The 18,528-nt window shown below is 43.6% G+C and overlaps 1 protein-coding gene across 1 annotated transcript in view; it reads left to right on the forward strand.

Annotated features, from left to right (window-relative positions):
* LOC125466464 (integrin alpha-8-like) overlaps positions 1-18,528 on the forward strand; it is a 134,742-nt gene that overhangs the window by 77,292 nt on the left and 38,922 nt on the right. The window contains exons 14-20 of the mRNA XM_059638734.1: positions 4,787-4,832; positions 6,550-6,657; positions 8,773-8,828; positions 9,813-9,964; positions 13,480-13,617; positions 15,235-15,302; positions 16,996-17,143. Coding sequence (XP_059494717.1) covers positions 4,787-4,832; positions 6,550-6,657; positions 8,773-8,828; positions 9,813-9,964; positions 13,480-13,617; positions 15,235-15,302; positions 16,996-17,143 — 716 coding nt within the window. The remainder of the gene's footprint in view (positions 1-4,786; positions 4,833-6,549; positions 6,658-8,772; positions 8,829-9,812; positions 9,965-13,479; positions 13,618-15,234; positions 15,303-16,995; positions 17,144-18,528) is intronic.

An 18,528-nucleotide genomic window follows, 5' to 3' on the forward strand; every position in this document is an offset into this window, starting at 1 on the left:
ATACAATAAGAAAACACAATCTCTATTTTTACTTATTTTTCAACTCAGATCTATATTTCCTGCAAGAAAGTGGCATATAGTCAGTGTGTTTCAGTTTCAAATTTAAACAATTCTCAGATATTGGTGAAATTCTCAAAACCTCAAGTGCTGAAAATTGAATTTGACTAAATAAAAAGCCTGTATATTTCACATACAAACTCCTTATATAAATATATCTCAATGTCACCTGTTCAACATAATGGCTCCATTTTGTCAGATCTGGATTGTTACCACATTGAAGGAATGAGAGAGCATGGAGGACAAAATATGCCTAGACACAGGACTCCAACAATTATCAACCAGAGCTAGTTGACAGGAACATGACTGCTCCTGTGGTGATTTAAAGGCTATCTTTACATCCAATGTAGATGAAAATGAATAAAATGACCATGTGTTTAAGGACGGACCAGGTCTGGCATTGCACAGAGTATCCTTTTATTTTCGTGTGGTACTCAACACGGATGTACAGGAGTGCAGTGAAAAGTTTACAATGTCGTCCACATGGCACTATTTAGCTGCAAATATTAGATACAAAAGAGAGAAATACGTGGAAGAAAAGGAAAAAAAATTACATCACTTAGAGTTATTCATAACATAAGTTAGAAAAGTGAGAAATACAGTTTAAAAAGTTAAGCATTACAGACTTTCTATAAAGGGCCTGCAGTAGATCAGTGCAGGGGGCTTCCACATGTTGTCTGATTGGGTTCACAAGCCGCTGACTACCCGCAATAGTCTCCAATCCAACAACTGTCCTGCATTGCTCAGGCCTCCAGCCTGCTGCCCAGCCGCACTCCGCTGGGGCCTCCAGCCCGCTACCCAGCCGCACTCCGCTGGGGCCTCCAGCCCACTGCCTTTCCCCACTCCGCTGGGGCCTCCAGCCCACTGCCTTTCCCCACTCCGCTGGGTCCTCCAGCCCACTGCTTTTCCCCACTCCACTGAGGCCTCCAGCTCACTGCTTTTCCCCACTCCGCTGGGGCCTCCAGCCCACTGCTTTACCCCACTCCGCTGGGGCCTCCAGCTCGCTGCTTTTCCCCACTCCGCTGGGGCCTCCAGCCCACTGCTTTTCCCCACTCCGCTGGGGCCTCCAGCTCGCTGCTTTTCCCCACTCCGCTGGGGCCTCCAGCCCACTGTTTTTCCCCACTCCGCTGGGGCCTCCAGCTCACTGCCCATCCCCACTCCGCTGGGACCTCCAGCCCGCTGCCCATCTGCACTCTACTGGGGCCTCCAGCCCACTGCCTTTCCGCACTCCGCTGGGGCCTCCAGCCCACTGCCTTTCCCCACTCCGCTGGGGCCTCCAGCCCGCTGCTTTTCCCCACTCCACTGGGGCCTCCAGCCCACTGCCCATCCTCACTCCACTGGGGCCTCCAGCCCATGTCCATCTCTGTGTTGCTCGGGCCTCCAGCCCACTGTCTGTCCCTGCCGCACTCAGGCCTCCACACCACTGTCTGTCCCTGCTGCACTCAGGCCTCCAGCCCACTATTCATCTCTGCATTGCTTGGGCCTCCAGCCCACTGTCCGTATCTGTATTGCTCGGGCCTCCAGCCCACTGTCTGTCCCTGCCGCACTCAGGCCTCCAGCCCACTGTCTGTCCCTGCTGCACTCAGGCCTCTAGCCCACTGTCTGTCCCTGCTGCACTCAGGCCTCCAGCCCACTGTCTGTCCCTGCCGCACTCAGGCCTCCGGCCCACTCTACATCAGTGGAAAACACCAAAAGGAGATAAAGGCGAAGGTAAAAATGGTGAAACAGCAGAGACCAGTGGAGGAATAGAGACACTGGGAGAATCATAAACACAGATGTAGGCCATCAGGGACAAATCAGAAACAGCGGGATCTACTGTTACAACAGACAGGAAAGTGGATGTGTGCCTTTGGCTGTTACAGGCCCCTGGTTAACACCACCACACTTTTTGAGGGCAGTGTTCCACAAAGAGTGTTACAATTTGAAGTAGTTGTCTTCAATTTTGACATCTCCTGTTGGTAGATAGTTCCTAAAGGTCATGTGACGGTGTAAATCTATATGTAGTTAGAGATAAAAAGCAGAATACCCAGGAGTGCATTTATACAATTTCAGTTCCAATAAACATTTGTAGATTAGGTGTAAACTGGGGAAAGGTGCTTTACAAAGAAGTATATGGAGCAAAACATTGATGACTATGGGAGGGGGACAATACGCTCAAACCTGACACTGAGAGAAGGGGTGGTACAGCCAGGTTTCAGAGGGACATGTTCTGTAGAACTCAGAAACAGCATGAGCTGACAGCAGCCTCTAGTGGACACTTCCATGTGTTTGTTTGAAAAATATAAAAACTCATTGCAAATACGAGCAAGTGAGTGAACATGCATTGGGCAATAATTCCTGTGCCAGCTTTCTTTTTAGCAAAGTCATAGAGTTGTACAGCCTGGAAACAGACCTTTGGTTCAGTTTGTCTGTGCTGACCAGATATCCTAAATTAATCTAGTTCCATTTGCCAGCATTTGGCCCATATCCCTCTCAACCCTTCTCAAACATGTACCCATGCCCTGTATTTTTGGATTCTCCTGACCTCAGGAAAAGATCTTGTCTATTCACCCTATCCATGCCCCACTACAAGATCACTCCCCAGCCTCTGAGACTCCTGGGGAAATAGCCCCAGCCTACCCAACCTCTCCCTGTGGTTCAACGCCTCCAAACCTGCTTTCAGTAAAGTGTACCAGAATGCAGAATTATGCATCTCTCATTAAGTTGTGTAGGCAAAGACAATAAAACCTAAAGCAAAACATTGACAACAAAGTTTTGGAAATTCAGTTCCTGCCCAATGTAAATATAGTAAGCCACCAACAGTACCTGGTGACTGACCATCTCAAATGGAACACATTGATATGATGCTCACAGTAGTGGGCCAGGAGCATAGAGGTTCTGAGTTCATGCAAGATCACAAAATGGAAATTCACTTGGTTCGATAACTGATGGGCTCATTGATGCCCTTCAACAGAGGTAACTCAATACCGGCACCCAGTCAGACCTGAGCTTACTCTGTTCCTGTACACTGTGCAGCTCCTTAAAGCCCTTTATTGTAAGTTGTCCCACAGCATAGAAACAAATGCAGCCTTGCGAGTATCAGCCACAGTGCTGAGAGTAAATTGTAACTAATATTAAAGTTATTAAGCTAATAGACAATTCCAACCTATCATTTAATGCTTCTCACTCCTTCATGAGCATGTTATTCTAATTGAATTGAGAAGGTATTCTCTGTCAGTGAGACATAAGGGGGGTCTCAGGGCTGTGTTGCATTACCTGAACTCAGCAAAGGAACCAAAATTAAAACATGATTGATTGAATCATTTATTGTCAGGTGTATTCAGTGTAAAATTACAGTGAAAAGTGTGTACCTTCACTGTACATACATGGCACCATTCACATTAAAATAGAAAATGTTCCGCAAAACAAAACCTTAAGACTATCCAATTTTCATTTCCGCTGCCAGAGACATGCTCCAGGATTTCGAGGCCATGCCATGCCGTTCTAAGCTACCTCACCAGCCCACCATCACCATCACTGCCTCACCGTCCCCATTCTCACCGTCACTGCCCCCCAGCCTCGCTCTCACCATCACTGCCTCACCAACTCCGCTGTCACCATCACTGCCTCACCGTCCCCATTCTCACCGTCACTGCCCCCCAGCCTCGCTCTCACCATCACTGCCTCACCATCCCCGCTCTCACCGTCACTGCCCCACCGACCCCGCTGTCACCGTCACTGCCCCACCGACCCCGCTGTCACCGTCACTGCCCCCCAGCCTCGCTCTCACCGTCACTGCCCCCCAGTCCCGCTCTCACCGTCACTGCCCCACCGACCCCGCTCTCACCGTCACTGCCCCACCGTCCCCATTCTCACCATCACTGCCCCCCAGCCTCGCTCTCACCATCACTGCCCCAGCCACCCCGCTCTCACCGTCACTGCCCCACCGACCCGCTCTCACCTTCACTGTCCCCCAGCCCCGCTCTCACCATCGCTGCCCCAACCGACCCGCTCTGACCGTCACTGCCCCACCGACCCCGCTGTCACCATCACTGCCCCACTGACCCCGCTGTCACTGTCACTGCTTCACCGACCCCACTCTCACCATCACTGCCCCACCGGCCCCACTCTCACCGGCCATGCTCTCACTGTCACTACCTCATCAGTCCTACTCTCACCATCACTACCTCACCGCCCCCGCTCTCATGGCCGCCGCTACCTCACTAGCCCTGCTCTCACTATCACTGTCCCACCGGCCCCGTGCTCACCGTAACTGCCCCACCAGCCCCGTTGCCATTGCTGCTACCTCACTGGCTTGCTCTCACCGCGGGTACCTCGTCAGCCCGTCTCCCATCATCACTGCCTCACCGGCCTTCTACCCTTCCTTAGAACCCAGGGTAGGCTCCCAGGGACATGAGGAAGGTTCACCGCACCCGAAACGTTAACTCTGTGTTTCTACTTCACAGGTGCTGCCAGGCCTGCTGAGCTTTTCCAGCAACTTTGTTTTTGTTCCTGATTTACATCTGCAGTTCTTTAGGTTTTGTATTTGGTTGATATGAATGGTTGAGACTGCGAGACATTCACGTAACTTTGAAGTGCTGTAAAGATGTTACTGCAGCTTCAAAGGATTTATTCCAGCATATTTACTGCAAGACATTGTAAGGTCATTTCTTGAAAACAGCATCACTCCATGTGAGTGTGAAACAGTTTTCCTCCTGTTTTGTAATGCAAGCTCTTCTTCTGTTGACAGATTTGATTGTTGGTGCCTATGACATTGATAAAGTTGTATTATACAGGTGAGAACTTCCACACAGCAACATCATCTTCTACCTTCCTATATCACCAATGCCTCTCACTGTTTGTATCCTTATAAACTTACATGACCCTGTCTCACCCCGTTCATCCAATGGTGCCCAAAGAGAACTTTCTTCCCAATAACAACAAATATTCATGTAGCACCTTTTACTTTCTTAATGCCCCTTCATAGGAGCAAACCCCCTTTTCTGTGGATGGAAGCAGGAGAGGTGTACCATGTTACAAACCCATTTTAAATCAGCTAGTATACCAGAAGAAGCAGGATGTTAAAGGGCCACTATATTCATGAATGGGACGTTTAGCAAACCATATTTAAAGGAGAGTGGAAAATCGCAGACTGACAGACCATTTTCACCTCTCTACCACAACTTCTGTCTCTGATTGTGTGCCCCTTGAAAAACGTGGACTATTCCCATTAAAACAGAGGTAAGAGAAGGTGAAATTTAAGCTTCGCTTCAAAATTATTAAACGGTCTGACGTAGTGAATATGAAAGGTCTATTCCTCAGTGATGATATTCAGCAATTTAAAATTGTTTATAAATGAGTGGGGAGAGGAATTAGGAGAAACGTCTTCAAACTGAGGGCTGTTGGAGAATGGAACACTTTGTTGAAGGGAGTGGTCGTGGCAGAGACCAGTGTAGTAAATGGGGGATATTGAAAACCTAGTTGATGCAGAAAAAAGATATTGGACCATGAGAATTGAGCAGAACAATGGATTATTTTTGTTGGTTTACTGGCAAAGAGCTATCAGGGGATACTTTGGCCCAATGGAGTCCTTGTCTCCTGTAAATTATTGCAATTTTATGATTCTCATCAGAGATCAGACGCATAAAGGGATTCTGTTACAGTACGGGAATGGTATTCTTGCATATGATTCAGATTACCAGCGATATTCTGGCATATTTGATGCAGGGTGATGGCAGTGTGCCAGGACTTGGTCATTTGCCTGTAATTGCAATGACATTGCTCAGGTACGAATTTCAGGCCAAACAATTGAATGCAAATCTGTGTAAGTGTTGGTTCTTCACATGAAAAAAAATTACAGTTCTTGCAAAATTAGTTTAAGTGAGTCAGTGAGAGCTAAAGGTTCATAAAAATATGTCCTTCCTGTACCCACTGTTGTGAAGATCCTAATATTTTCTCAGCCTATGTCAATTTTGCAGAACTATAGTTTCTATAACTATGGGCTGCTTAATGCACTGTTTCTATTGAACGTGTCATTATATTTTATTCACATGTTTCCATCTTATTTCCCATCTTTTGCTGGTAACTGGTCTATGATTGACATCTTTCCTTTTGTATACCTGCCACTTTGATGACATAAATCAAACAAAAGAGCATGAAGGTCAATACCTCACATTTATAGAGAATTTATGAAGAAAAATTGCAGAGCGCTTCTCCCCATGGACCACTTTATGTAGTGCAGCAATGTTTGAGGTTTCTACACACAAATGTGAGAAACTGAGATGTCCCTATTGCTTGGGACTCACCTTCCCTGGTGTGAATTCACTTGAAGTATTGAAGTAGCTTTGTTTTCAAATGTACTCAAATGACTGCAGTGACAGGTTTACAAGTTGCCACTTACTGATGCCATCTTGGGTACAAGGTACCTAGGTACAGACCTGGTGTGGTGGGACATTGATATAGTACAGAGCAGTCAAGATGGCAATGAGTTTTCTCCTTTGTTTTTCTAAACAGAGCAAGACCTGTGATAACAGCAGAAGCCCAAATCATACTTGTGCCTGACATTCTAAATCCAGAACTAAAGAAGTGCAGATTACCTCAGGATTCTATACTGGTGACATGGTAAGAAATTTTCAGTGAATTTGTGTGTCAATACTGTGGCCTCCCATGTGATACCTATAAACAGCTCTGCAATTATTCTCAGATTAGGTAAAACAGTAAGAGACAAATTCCTGAGATAATGGGAACTGCAGATGCTGGAGAATCCAGGATAACAAGGTGTGGAGCTGGATGAACACAGCAGGCCAAGCAGCATCTTAGGAGCACAAAAGCTGACGTTTCGGGCATAGGCTCTTCATCAGAAAAGTGGGAGGGAGAGAGGGTTCTGAAATAAATAGGGAGAGAGGGCGAGGCGGACCGAAGATGGATAGAGGAGAAGATAGGTGGAGAGGAGATAGACAGGTCAAAGAGGTGGAGATGGAGCCAGTAAAGGTGAGTGTAGGTGGGGAGGTAGGGAGGGGATAGGCCAGTCCAGGGAGGAGTTTACACATTTTATCATTGTCTGCGATCAAAGTATGAGAGATGCTTTTATTTTCTTACCCTCAAAATGATTAATTCCAATTAAATAATTTCATTTGCAAGTTTGTATGAAGTTAAAAGTGAAGCAGTCATTTATTAGCCCATACTTAGACTGAAGATTTTTTTTAAAAAAGTAGAATGTTTCATTCATTAGACTTACATTACAACTCACACATATTCCTCTTTGGGCATCTATTAAGTACAGAGAAACTTAGAGACCAGCTACAATTAAACGAAAGCCCCAATTATTAATTTTTACATCTTATCTTTAACTTTGTGTGAGTGGTAGTGTAAGTCTAACGAATGAAACAAAATATCTTCAGTCTAAGTATGGGGTAATAAATGATTCCTTCACTTTTAACTTCATACAAACTTGCGAATGAAATTATTTAATTGGAATTAATCATTTTGAGGGTAAAATATATACACCTCCCATACTTTGATTGCAGACGATGATAAAATGCATAAATTCTGTCCATGGCAGGAGGAACATTTCAATTGCATGCCGAGTGAAAGCAGAAAGAAACTTCGACATGATGGTTAAGTAAGCATATGGGAGACTTGCTGCTGTTAGTCAATGCATTGAATACAGAAGCAAGCAAGTTTTTATTTGAGGTGTATATATAACACCAGTTAGATTGCATTTCTAGGTACAGCTTTGGTCACCACTGTATGGGAAAAATGTGATTGCCCTGGAGAGGTTGCAGAGGATGTTCACCAGGATACTGAGTAGCTCAGCTATGAAGAAAGACTCGACAGGCTGGGAGCTTCTGTGATCAGAGTAACAAAGTTAATGTTTTGGATTCAATATGACTCTTTCTTGGTCTGAAGATGGCATATTTCAACTCCTTTAATTTTGAGACCTGATCCCTTCAAATGATTTTCTGAAAATTGAAAGCTGTGGGATACCACACTTTCTGGAATATTGACAAAAAAACCCATTGATTTCTGTATGATTTCAGTAACCAACTGACCAAAACAGTTAATTTTGTTTTCTCTCTACAGATGCTGTCACACATGTTGAGTCTCTCCAGCACATTCTGCTTTTATTTCAGATTTCCAGCATTTGTTTTCATGAGATAGGCTGGTTTGTTGAATTCCTTACAGCAGAGAGGTCTAAGGGGGCACCTGAAGGAGGTATAAAGATTTATGTATGACATATATAGGGAGAAACATTTCCCCTTAGTAGAGGAGTTAATAGCCAGAGGCATGGTTTTAAGGTAAGGAGAAAGAGCTTTAAAGGAGATTTGACTAAAACTGCTAATGCCCAAGTGGGGTGGGTGTCTGGAACTCACTGACAAAATAGGTGGTAGAGTGACGAACCCTCAAGACATTTTCTAAGAGCTGTCTAGATGAACACTTGAAATGCCATATCATACAAGGGCATGGGCCAAGTGCTGTAAAGTGGGATTGGAGTAGTTGGATGCTTCATGACCAGTGCAGACATGATGCACCAAAGGATCTCCTTCCATGCTGTAAAAACTCTGAGTCGATGATGCTGCATTGGTAGCTCGCGGAAAACTGAGTAGGTATACAACCTTTTACTATAATGTTTTTGTGATTTAAAGTTAGGAAACAACGTCTAATATATCTGTAACTTCTCCGGTTCACATGATTAATGTGACTATGGTTTTTAACTTACTTTGCATTGTTTTACAGTTTTGAAGTTCGGCTCTGTGTAAAGGTAAAAGGACATGGCATTGGCCAGCAATTTGGTAAGCAAATTAGGGAAGAGTTGGATTCCACACTTCCCATGCAATGTTTATCTTCCTACATTTATTGCCCTTTTTTATTCTTCTTGTCAGTTTCCTTCAGCTGTCTCTACTTTGCTTTGTTTCATTTGCTGGCATGCCCTGGGCTGGAATGAGGGCAATTCAAGTCACTCCAGCTGCTGATTCCTGTTAAAATGATGTGACTGTACACCAAGTTCGAACAAAAGAAATCATCCTGCCTTCCCTGTGCTTGAACATTCAACATTAAGCACAACAGAAGTTGCCTCTACCAATGACTTTTTAACCTTCTTTGTGATTCACTTTTCATTACCTAGGGCCAGACCTGTCTGATGAATTAGTTAGCGCTAGTTGTGGATCTATGGATATAATGGAACTCTTGACTCTCTCACTGAAAGTAGGAAGGAGGAATTGAATTGTGTTTGATACTTAGTGGCATGACAATTGTAATTAGAAATCCTACAGCAATGAAATCCATTGTACATTATAATTTTGCTTATGTATGGCCATCAATTAATTTCAGTGTATGCTTCCATCATGATGTATAACAATTGGCTCATGTGTGTACTGTGAATCTGTTACTGTATGGTCATTAGTTTTAGTTTATATTGACAGTCTATAAGTGTACAGTCATTGGCTCCAAAGTACACTGGCTGCCTGTTAATGTACAGTCATTAGCTCTGAAGTACATTGTATACTGACAGACTAACAATCATTATCTCTACAGTATACTGTTAGTCTTGTGTACAGTCATCAGCTACAGTGTACACTGTCAGTCTGCTAGTGTACAAGCATTAACCATAGTGCATGTTGATAATCTCTTAGTGAACTATAATTACCTTCAGAGTAACCATCTGTCTGTTGACGTACAAGCATTTGCTTCAGTGTACACTGTCAGGATATTCTATATAATAACTTAATTCTGTAAGTATTTGGCCATTAATTCTTTGTAATTTTCTGTGTTTCAAGCTCTGGATGGTCAAGTCGAGTTGGACAAAAATAAGCAGCGTTCCCAGCGACGAATCCTTTTCCTGCATTCACATCAAGCACAGAAAAATTTCCAGTTTCCTCCGATGAGAAATGAACAAACAGCTTGCCATAATTTCACTGCCTACCTCAGGGTATCTGCCTCTTAAACTAATAAATACTTCAGGCAATTGTTCTGAACACACAACTGTAAAAAAAAGTCAATGCCAGGGAATAGAATTATGTCCAATATTGATCCCACTCAGCTGAAAGCAAGATTGGACCAAGAGTAGCAAATGCAGACATCGAATGATCTTCACTCCTTCCACAACAGCATTCATTAACTCCCAAGCATTGCAGAGCACCCTCTACTGGAAAAGCAGAGAGGGTTCTACCTCCTGAGCTGAGTTTCAGCTTAAAAATATGGATGGCTTTTGGGTTGAGTTGTGGGGTGTTATTAAAGAGTCAAGTATTAGCTGTTCAATGTATACCCACCTCCAAAATGTTATTCAGACAGCCAACTCCTCCAAAGTGACTGTTTGAGGAAGATATTGTGACAGTGAGATCAGTATCATTTCCAGGATATATTTCAAATATTAGCTTTAGTCACCTGGATTTTCCAGGCACCAGGTAACCTGGAAGTTTAACTGGAATGAGGAGTTAAGTGGTTTGGGGGTAGAGGTGCCTTCACTGCTATCCCCTGGATATAATTGCTCCTCTCAGTGCACACAACCTTTCTCTCAAAGCCTCTGATCCTAATTTAGAACCACAACATTCCTAACCCCATGAAGCCTGAGTATCCAGCAATGAGTATTTATGGTCTGTAACAGTTCACCTCAAAAGGATGTTAATTGAACAGTAATTTTCAAAAGTGAATGGGATGAATACTTGAAAAGGAGAAATTTGCAGGACATTGGGAGAAAAACAGGTTAATGCAATTAATTTCACACAGCTGGCACAGGTACCATGTAACAATTAACCAATCTCCCACATGCAGTTGTTTGATTTTTATATGTACCAGAAACATGCAGGAATCAGTCAGTTTGTCACTTCATGTCAAAATTCCAAATTTGTCCAAAGTTCACTTTTCAAAGAAGTTATTTTAAGGGAGCAAGTTTCAACATTAAATAGATCAAAATATAGTTGTTTCAGAGATAGTAGGAACTGCAGATGCTGGAGAATCTGAGATAACAACGTACAGAGCTGGATGAACACAGCAGTTGTGTTCACATTTTATGTTAAGAGTTGCAGAACCACAAAGTGGCTAGTGGGGGCGCTGCTGAGACCAGAGGGCTAACTTGCACAGCATCGCCACTGGCAGGAGATTAGTGGAACTACAGAATGGAATTAAGTTCTCTCTCTCTCTCTCTCTCTCTCTCACATAAACACATCATGAGATGATATGACGTATTGGGCTAGAAATTCTGATGGCCAGATAGTTATTTCAATAGCACACACTGAAGTGGCAATTTCCTCTGTGTGGAACCCTCTGAAGAAAAGCACTACATGTCAGAGAATTCAAAGTGTTGCACTTCTGTCAAGTTGTTACCCAGGGAAAGTTAAACAATTAAAAACCTAGTCTAACTGTTCAATAAGAGTTAGCATATCCCAACAATTTAGCACACAACAACCCCCCCCCCACCTCAAAAAAATAACTACACAGAGGACAGTATCCCATAACCAAATCATCCTCTATTTACTTGTGCACAATACACAGACTGTGACCAAGCAGCTCAAAATCCATCCCTGATCTGAAGAGACTCTAAACTCCTGATTATATTGGTCAGCCAGGGCTTTCCTGATTGGTCCAGGTCAACGACCCCATCAACAACTTCGTAGTAAACAGGATCGACCTGGTTCTATAAACTACACCCAGCCCCCAACATTATCTCCCTCAAACCCTTGCACACTCAGTAACCTTGACAATTCTGACCCCCAACCAGGACCCCCCGAACTCAACTCGATTCAGTGTCCCTCCTCTCTTTCACCAGTCCTGACATCCATAACCCACTGGTTCTGACAATCTTCTCATTGGCCCCAAAACCCTCCACTGCCGACCAGCCCCAACAAACCCCTCCCTCCCACCACCATGGGCCACACCATCATCGTCGGCTCATCCCAACACTCCTGCCAACCCCAACAACACACCAACCCTTACATACTCACCCCCCCCTACCTCAAGTGCTCCATTGGGCATCTTATTTTCCAAGCGTCCTACCCTTAGATCATAAGACATCAAGATATAGCAGCAGAATTAGGTCATTCAACCAATTGGGTCTGCTGTACTATTTGGTCATGGCTGATATGCTCCTTGACTCTATTCTTCTACCTTCTCCCTGTAACTTGACCACTTACCAATGAAGAACCTATCTAACTCTGTCTTAAATACACTCAATGAATTGACATCCACAGCCCTCTGTGGTAATGAGTTCATAGATTCACCAATCTCCTCATTGCAGTTCTTTAAGATCAGCCCTTCACTCCGAGCCTGTGCCCTTGGGTCCTAGTCTCTCCTACTGATGGAAACATTTTCTCCGTGTCCAATCTAACCAGGTCTCTCAGTATTCTGTAAGAGTGAGACCCAGCTGGCATCCCAGTTACATGGCACACTGCCTTCCTGGCATTTAAGTTAACTGATACCCTAACAGGAGACTGGAAGAACACAGCAAGCCAGGAAACATCTGGAGGAAAGGAGCAGTCAACACTCAGGCAAGCTCACCCTAGATCCCATGTGACCAAACTCTACTAATTAGTCTACCATGTGGAACCTTGTCAAAGGCCTGGCTAAAATCCAAATAAACAATGAATACTGCTGTGCCATCATCAACAATTTCGGTAACTTCCTCCAAAAAGCTCCATCAAGTTTGTGAGACATGATTTTCCTTGCACAAAGCCATGCCGCTAATCCCTAATCAACGTTTGCCTCTCTAAATGTGGTTTGACTTGGCCTGACTATCCTACACTATGGAGGAGCAATGTTAATTTCACAGATGTGAAGGAGTCAGGATCAGAATCCCCAGCTGAAAATGTTGACCTGAGTACCAACATCAAAGCTAGGTGCAGAGTGGCAATCCAACAATAACTGCCATTCTGCGAACTACCTGGACCATGAGACCCATCTCCTTGCCTCCACCATGCAGAAACTCAGGACCTTTGCAGAGCAAGGAAACTACCCTGCGTCACAAATATGGTGCTGTAGATTGTAGCTTTGCTTTGTTTACAAACCTGTAGGAAGTAGAAATCAATTTCCTGGACACTGCCAACGACATGGATCCATAGAACTAGTACAACACAAAAGGATGCCATTCGGCCCAGCTTATCCATGCTGACCATCTCCGAATTCTTCTGCATATTAGTGCTGAGACATATTGTTGGAGGCAGTAGAAGTACTGGGAGAGGAAGTTAGAGTTCATGTGATGAAATGTAAATGTTGCTGAATGTTACAATGCTAAAACTTGCTGAACTGCCCCTCAAGATGTATGTGGAAATCCATCAGTTCAAGAATGATCATTATTTTTCACCCTTGAAGCTCTGAGGCACCAGTAATTTTGTTATCTGCTGTAGATTGGGACCCAGAAGGGGGCACTCAGAGGGAGGTAGAGTCTCTACTGATGTAACGCCATGAATTCCACGGCCAGATAAGTGATCTTCCCATCATTGTCCTTCACAGCAAGAATCGGAGTTCAAAGACAAGCTAAGTCCAATTGTTGTTACTCTGAACTGCAGTTTATCTGAGGAGCAGCAGCTGGGTTCTGGCGGCCTGACACCAGTGCTGAGTCCGAACAGTGAAGCCTGGGTGACTAAAAAGGTAAAGTGACAGAATGTGATTGTTATAGAATTCACCGAAGGATAGAGTGACCAGGCATCCTGATTTTTCAGTAAATGTCAGAGCAATCTCCCAAGTACTTGTTCAAAAGTCCCACATTTCACAATTTCCACTTTCATTGAATATGAGCTGAGCTTGAGGAATCTGTGGAATTTTCCTTCCTCCTCATCCCAATGGGCCGCATGCAGCAGATATTTTCCAATCAATTTGTTCAGAAATGTTACTGCACACCTCAGGAGCAGGTGGGATTTGAACTCAGGCCTCCTGACTCAAAGGTAGGGATACTACCTCTGCACCACAAGAGCCACTTGTTGCAGATTTCTATCCCTGCCTCGATATCTCCCAGGGAGTTGTCACTACTTTGTTGGCAACAATGACTCCATTCCTGATGTCATCTTTGAAAATGGTCCAAGGAATGGCATTGCCAACTCTGGCTGGACCTATTCCAGGAGATCTTATCACATGATCTACCCCTTTCAACAGCGCCTCCCACACATTCCTGCCATTACCCAATGCCTCAATTAGAACAAAATATCTTGTCCTACCAAGGTTTTTCGATGTGTCCCAGTTTTGGCTTTCTGAAAACCTGCTCATTCTAATGAAGGAATACATTTGGTCCCTTACCAGAAACCCACAAAAATAATTCTTGTGACTCAGTGGGTAAATATTTTGGTCGCTAAGAAACTAAGCCCAAGCATATCCAAGTTTCAATCACCCCACCACTACGTTCAACTCAGCTGATGACCTGAGGGTTGGTTGCTGGTTGGAGGTGAGTAAGCTAACACTGCAATCTCATTGCTCCTTAGAGGACCCTTTTAGGAAAATGTAAGTTTGCGGATCAGGTCCCCTGCTCCATCATTCAGTATAATATTTGCTGGTTGTCTTGTGCAGTTTTATTTAACTTCCCTCTTTCTCAACCCCTTCATTGCCTGTCAGATCAAAAATCCAGCTATCACAACATTCAACGAATTAATCTTCTGGGATTCTTTTGTCCATTTAGATTATCCAGTCTAAATGTAGATAAAGCTCCCCCATGTGTATCATAACTCCTTTATTCTAATCTTCAGGTATTTCTCACTTCATGCTTTGTTTAATGTAAAGCTTCTGTTAGGGGGAGCTTTAAATGCCTCTCACCAACATTTTTTGATCCTTGTTTTCACTGATACCCACCTTCAGTAAATCTACTTCCTGAACTTCTGTTGCATTTCTTATGCCTGTCCATTTGTAATCATTTTAACTGCTTCTCTTTTGCTATTCTGGTTGTCTTTTGGAAATGTTGCATACTGTGAAATCGTTGTTTCCCAGTCTTGATTAACTTGTAACTGTATCTTTGTAGCAGTTAACAAATCTAGTTTAGTTTTCTCCAATTATACCACTGGCTAAGTTTACCTTGTTACAAATGCCTCAATCGGTCTGATGACGAGTCTGCCATTTTTTTATGTTAAAGGCTCTTCGCATGGATCTTGTTCATTATAAAGTCCTGTCGCTTTCTATCACACTTTTTTTTGCCCAAATTCCTCCACAATTCTAACCCATAAAGATTGAAAATCAGGAAAAGAAATTAAATATGACTGTAATATCTTTATCTCTCTGTTGCAGACTCGTATTCTTCTGGACTGTGGAAATGATGGAATATGCATCCCAGATCTCAAACTAAATGCAACAGTGTAAGCCTGTTTCTTGTTTTGGTTTGAATTCTATGCTGTACTCATGCTTACTGATAGTATTCATAAATAATCTCCTTCCCTAAAGGAATAAATAATTACTGACCAGAAATATGTGCCTTGTCAAGGAACCTTTGATCAAACTTTTATGAATGGGGTTGTGACTTACAATGTAGAATAAGGATCATGTGGGAAGGTTTTAATTACAGAATAAGCAAAATTTCTTTGTGGTTTTCTGTAATCGTTGTTTTCAAAGGGGCATGAAGTGGTTTCTGAAGAAACGTAACCTGCTTAATTATAAACAAGCTGTGCTTTTAAAGTAAACAATGTGAAACATTTGGTGAGTTTTTTCTTTGTACTAACTTCGGCGAGTGTCCCTTCAGTTGCGTAAGTCCTAATTCCTCCCTAACACTCTTTCTGCTTCCCTACCTCTCCTTACTCCTTTATGACAGTGCTGAACCCGAAATAATTCCACAGAGGCCAGTATCCCATCACCAAGTCACCCCTTATTTACAGATAGAGAGACCTTAACACTGATCTAGCTCCCTCAGAGCCAGCTCTCAGAATGAACAGGATGTCTGACCCTGCTGTTCTTGTCTGTCAGCCAGGGCTCCCTGATCAGACCAGACTAACAGCCCTAATTAGGGAACTCATATTGTACGAGCTCCACCTTGCTGACCTTGTTGCAGCCTGTTGGAAAGCCTATGTGGATCTGATGGGCCAAATGGCCTATTTCTACACTGTAGCAATTCTATGATTTTTCAGTGATCCTATCTCTCTGTAAGGACAGAGCAGCCCTATGGTCTGGTAAGACTATGGTTATCTTAGGGTGGCACAGTGGTCAGCACTGTTGCCTCACTGCCAGGGACATGGGTTTGATTCCACCCTCGGGCGACTGTCTGTGTGGAGTTTGCACATTCTCCCCATGTCTGCGTGGGTTTCCTCCAGATGCTCCAGTTTCCTCCCACAGCACAAGGATGTGCAGGTTAAATGGATTAGCCATGATAAATTGTCCATATCAACCAAGGATATGCAGGCTCAGTGGAATAGCTATCGTTAATGCAGGGTAATAGGGATAGGGTGGGTGTCGGTCTGGGTAAGGTGCTCCTTGGAGGGTCGAAGCAGACTTGATGGGCTGAATGCCCTCTCTGCACTGTAGGGATTCTATGAATATCCCTTTCATTTTCATTTCATGTGCATCCCTGAATCATGTAACATCCTGCAATGGGTATAGGGTTAAACAGCCTGGCCGTTAGTATTTACCAGTGTCCTGGATTCAGACACTCAGATGAGCCTGAATGACTTGATCTATCTTGCCCTTTCTGCCTGTCAGAAATGGTCTATTCCAGTGCCCACAGCTAGAGATGGCACAGATGGTCTAGTTACTGTATGCACCGTGTGGTGTGGCACTGCATTGCGCACAGAAAGTTAATTCCAGCTGACACCATTCTGCTGTGTGCCATGTTGCCTTATCTCATCCAGGGTGGCACGGTGGCACTCACATTGATCACAGCAACACCTGGTTTCAGGAGCTGCAAAGCCAAATAGACATTTGTGTTTCTGATCTGCTATCCGTTGCCTCCTGTGAAGAAGGATGCATGAGTGAACGGGATTGAGCTCAAGGCTTCCATGTTCCTCACGAATGAGGGAATCAGAGTTGCCCATAACCCAGTTTCTCTTCCCAATGATTTTACAGAGATAAGTCCCACTTGATCGCTGGAGATTCAAATCCACTCACCGTGATTATCACTGCAGTCAATAAAGGGGAAGGAGCCTATGAAACAGAACTTCACATCCCCATCCCTCCACAAGTAGACTTCATCAACATTGTGCGGGACAGTAAGGTATGATTAGTTTCATTGTTTGATATCTATATTGCGCAGGGTTAAATTTACTAACCTTTTTTGAGTTTAATCACATGAAAACTTTTCAGGGTCAATGTTGTGAAACGGTTGTCAAATATTATTCTTCTGTGTTAAATGACATTAACGGAGGTACATTAAATATTGCAAGCATTTAAAGGATGTGCAGGTTACGTGGATTAGCCATGATAAATTGTCCATATCATCCAGGGATATGCACGTTCAGTGGAATAGCTAGATGAGAGAGGACCAAATCCAGAACATATTCTTCAACAATTAAGGCTGATGTGTGTGTTCATTTGATCTGTTCCTTTAAGGTCACACAACCCAATTGTTATTAGTAAACATCTCTTGAGCAAATTACGGATTAATCACAGTCTTCCTGTTTTTTAAAATATATTTCAAGATGCTTTACTTAGCAGAGTCCCCAGTTTGTTAGTTTGCGATCTTCCCTGGGACCTGAAATTCTATCTCTAAACTTATTGTGTCACTCCACCTCGCTCTCCTCCATCGAGTTGCACCTTAGTGGACAGGTAGTGAAGACAGCGTTTGGGACACTTGTTTTTATTGGTCAGTGCATTATTGAGTATAGGAGTTGGGAGTTCATGTTGTGGCTGTACAAGACATTGTTTAACCCATTATGGAGGGTTTGAGGGAGAGTTTGAATAGGCTAGGGTTGTTTTCCCTGGAGCGCTGGAGGCTGAGAGTGACGTTATATATATGTTTATAAAATCATGGGGGAAAATAAAAGGTCTTTTCCCCAGGATAGGGGAGCCCAGAACTAGAGGACATAGGTTTAAGGTGAGAGGGTGGTGCGTGTATGGAATGAGCTGCCTGAGGAAGTGGTGGAGGCTGATACAATTACAACATTATAAAGGCATCTGAATGGATACATGAATAGTAACGGTTTAGAGGAATATGGGTCAAATGCTGGCAAATGGGACCAGATTAATTTATTGTATCTAGTCAGCATGGAAGAGTTGGACCAAAGGATCTCTTTCCAGGCTTTTCGTCCTGATATTGTTTCTGTGGCTCAGCGTCAATTTTTGTTATCTGCTTAGGCCCCTATGAAGTACTATAAGTCACTTTATTATGTTAAAAGTGCTTTGTAAATGCAAGCAGCTATTTCTGCTTTGGTATTTACTGCAACCTGTTGCAAAGTGGGACATCCATTTTCACATGAGATGGAGAAACAAAATGTATAACTTGTCGACAGAGAAGTTATTGAACATTCTGAAGATGAACAGATGAAATTTCTGTAGGTCCTATACACCATTCTTTAAGTAGACAGCTACAAGTCCTAAACCCTGCAGTCCAATGGTATCAATGTAGACTTCACCAGCTTCAAAATCTCCCCTTCCCCCACC

Source organism: Stegostoma tigrinum, chromosome 31 (genome assembly GCF_030684315.1).
Source record: "Stegostoma tigrinum isolate sSteTig4 chromosome 31, sSteTig4.hap1, whole genome shotgun sequence".
Lineage (NCBI taxonomy): Eukaryota > Metazoa > Chordata > Chondrichthyes > Orectolobiformes > Stegostomatidae > Stegostoma > Stegostoma tigrinum.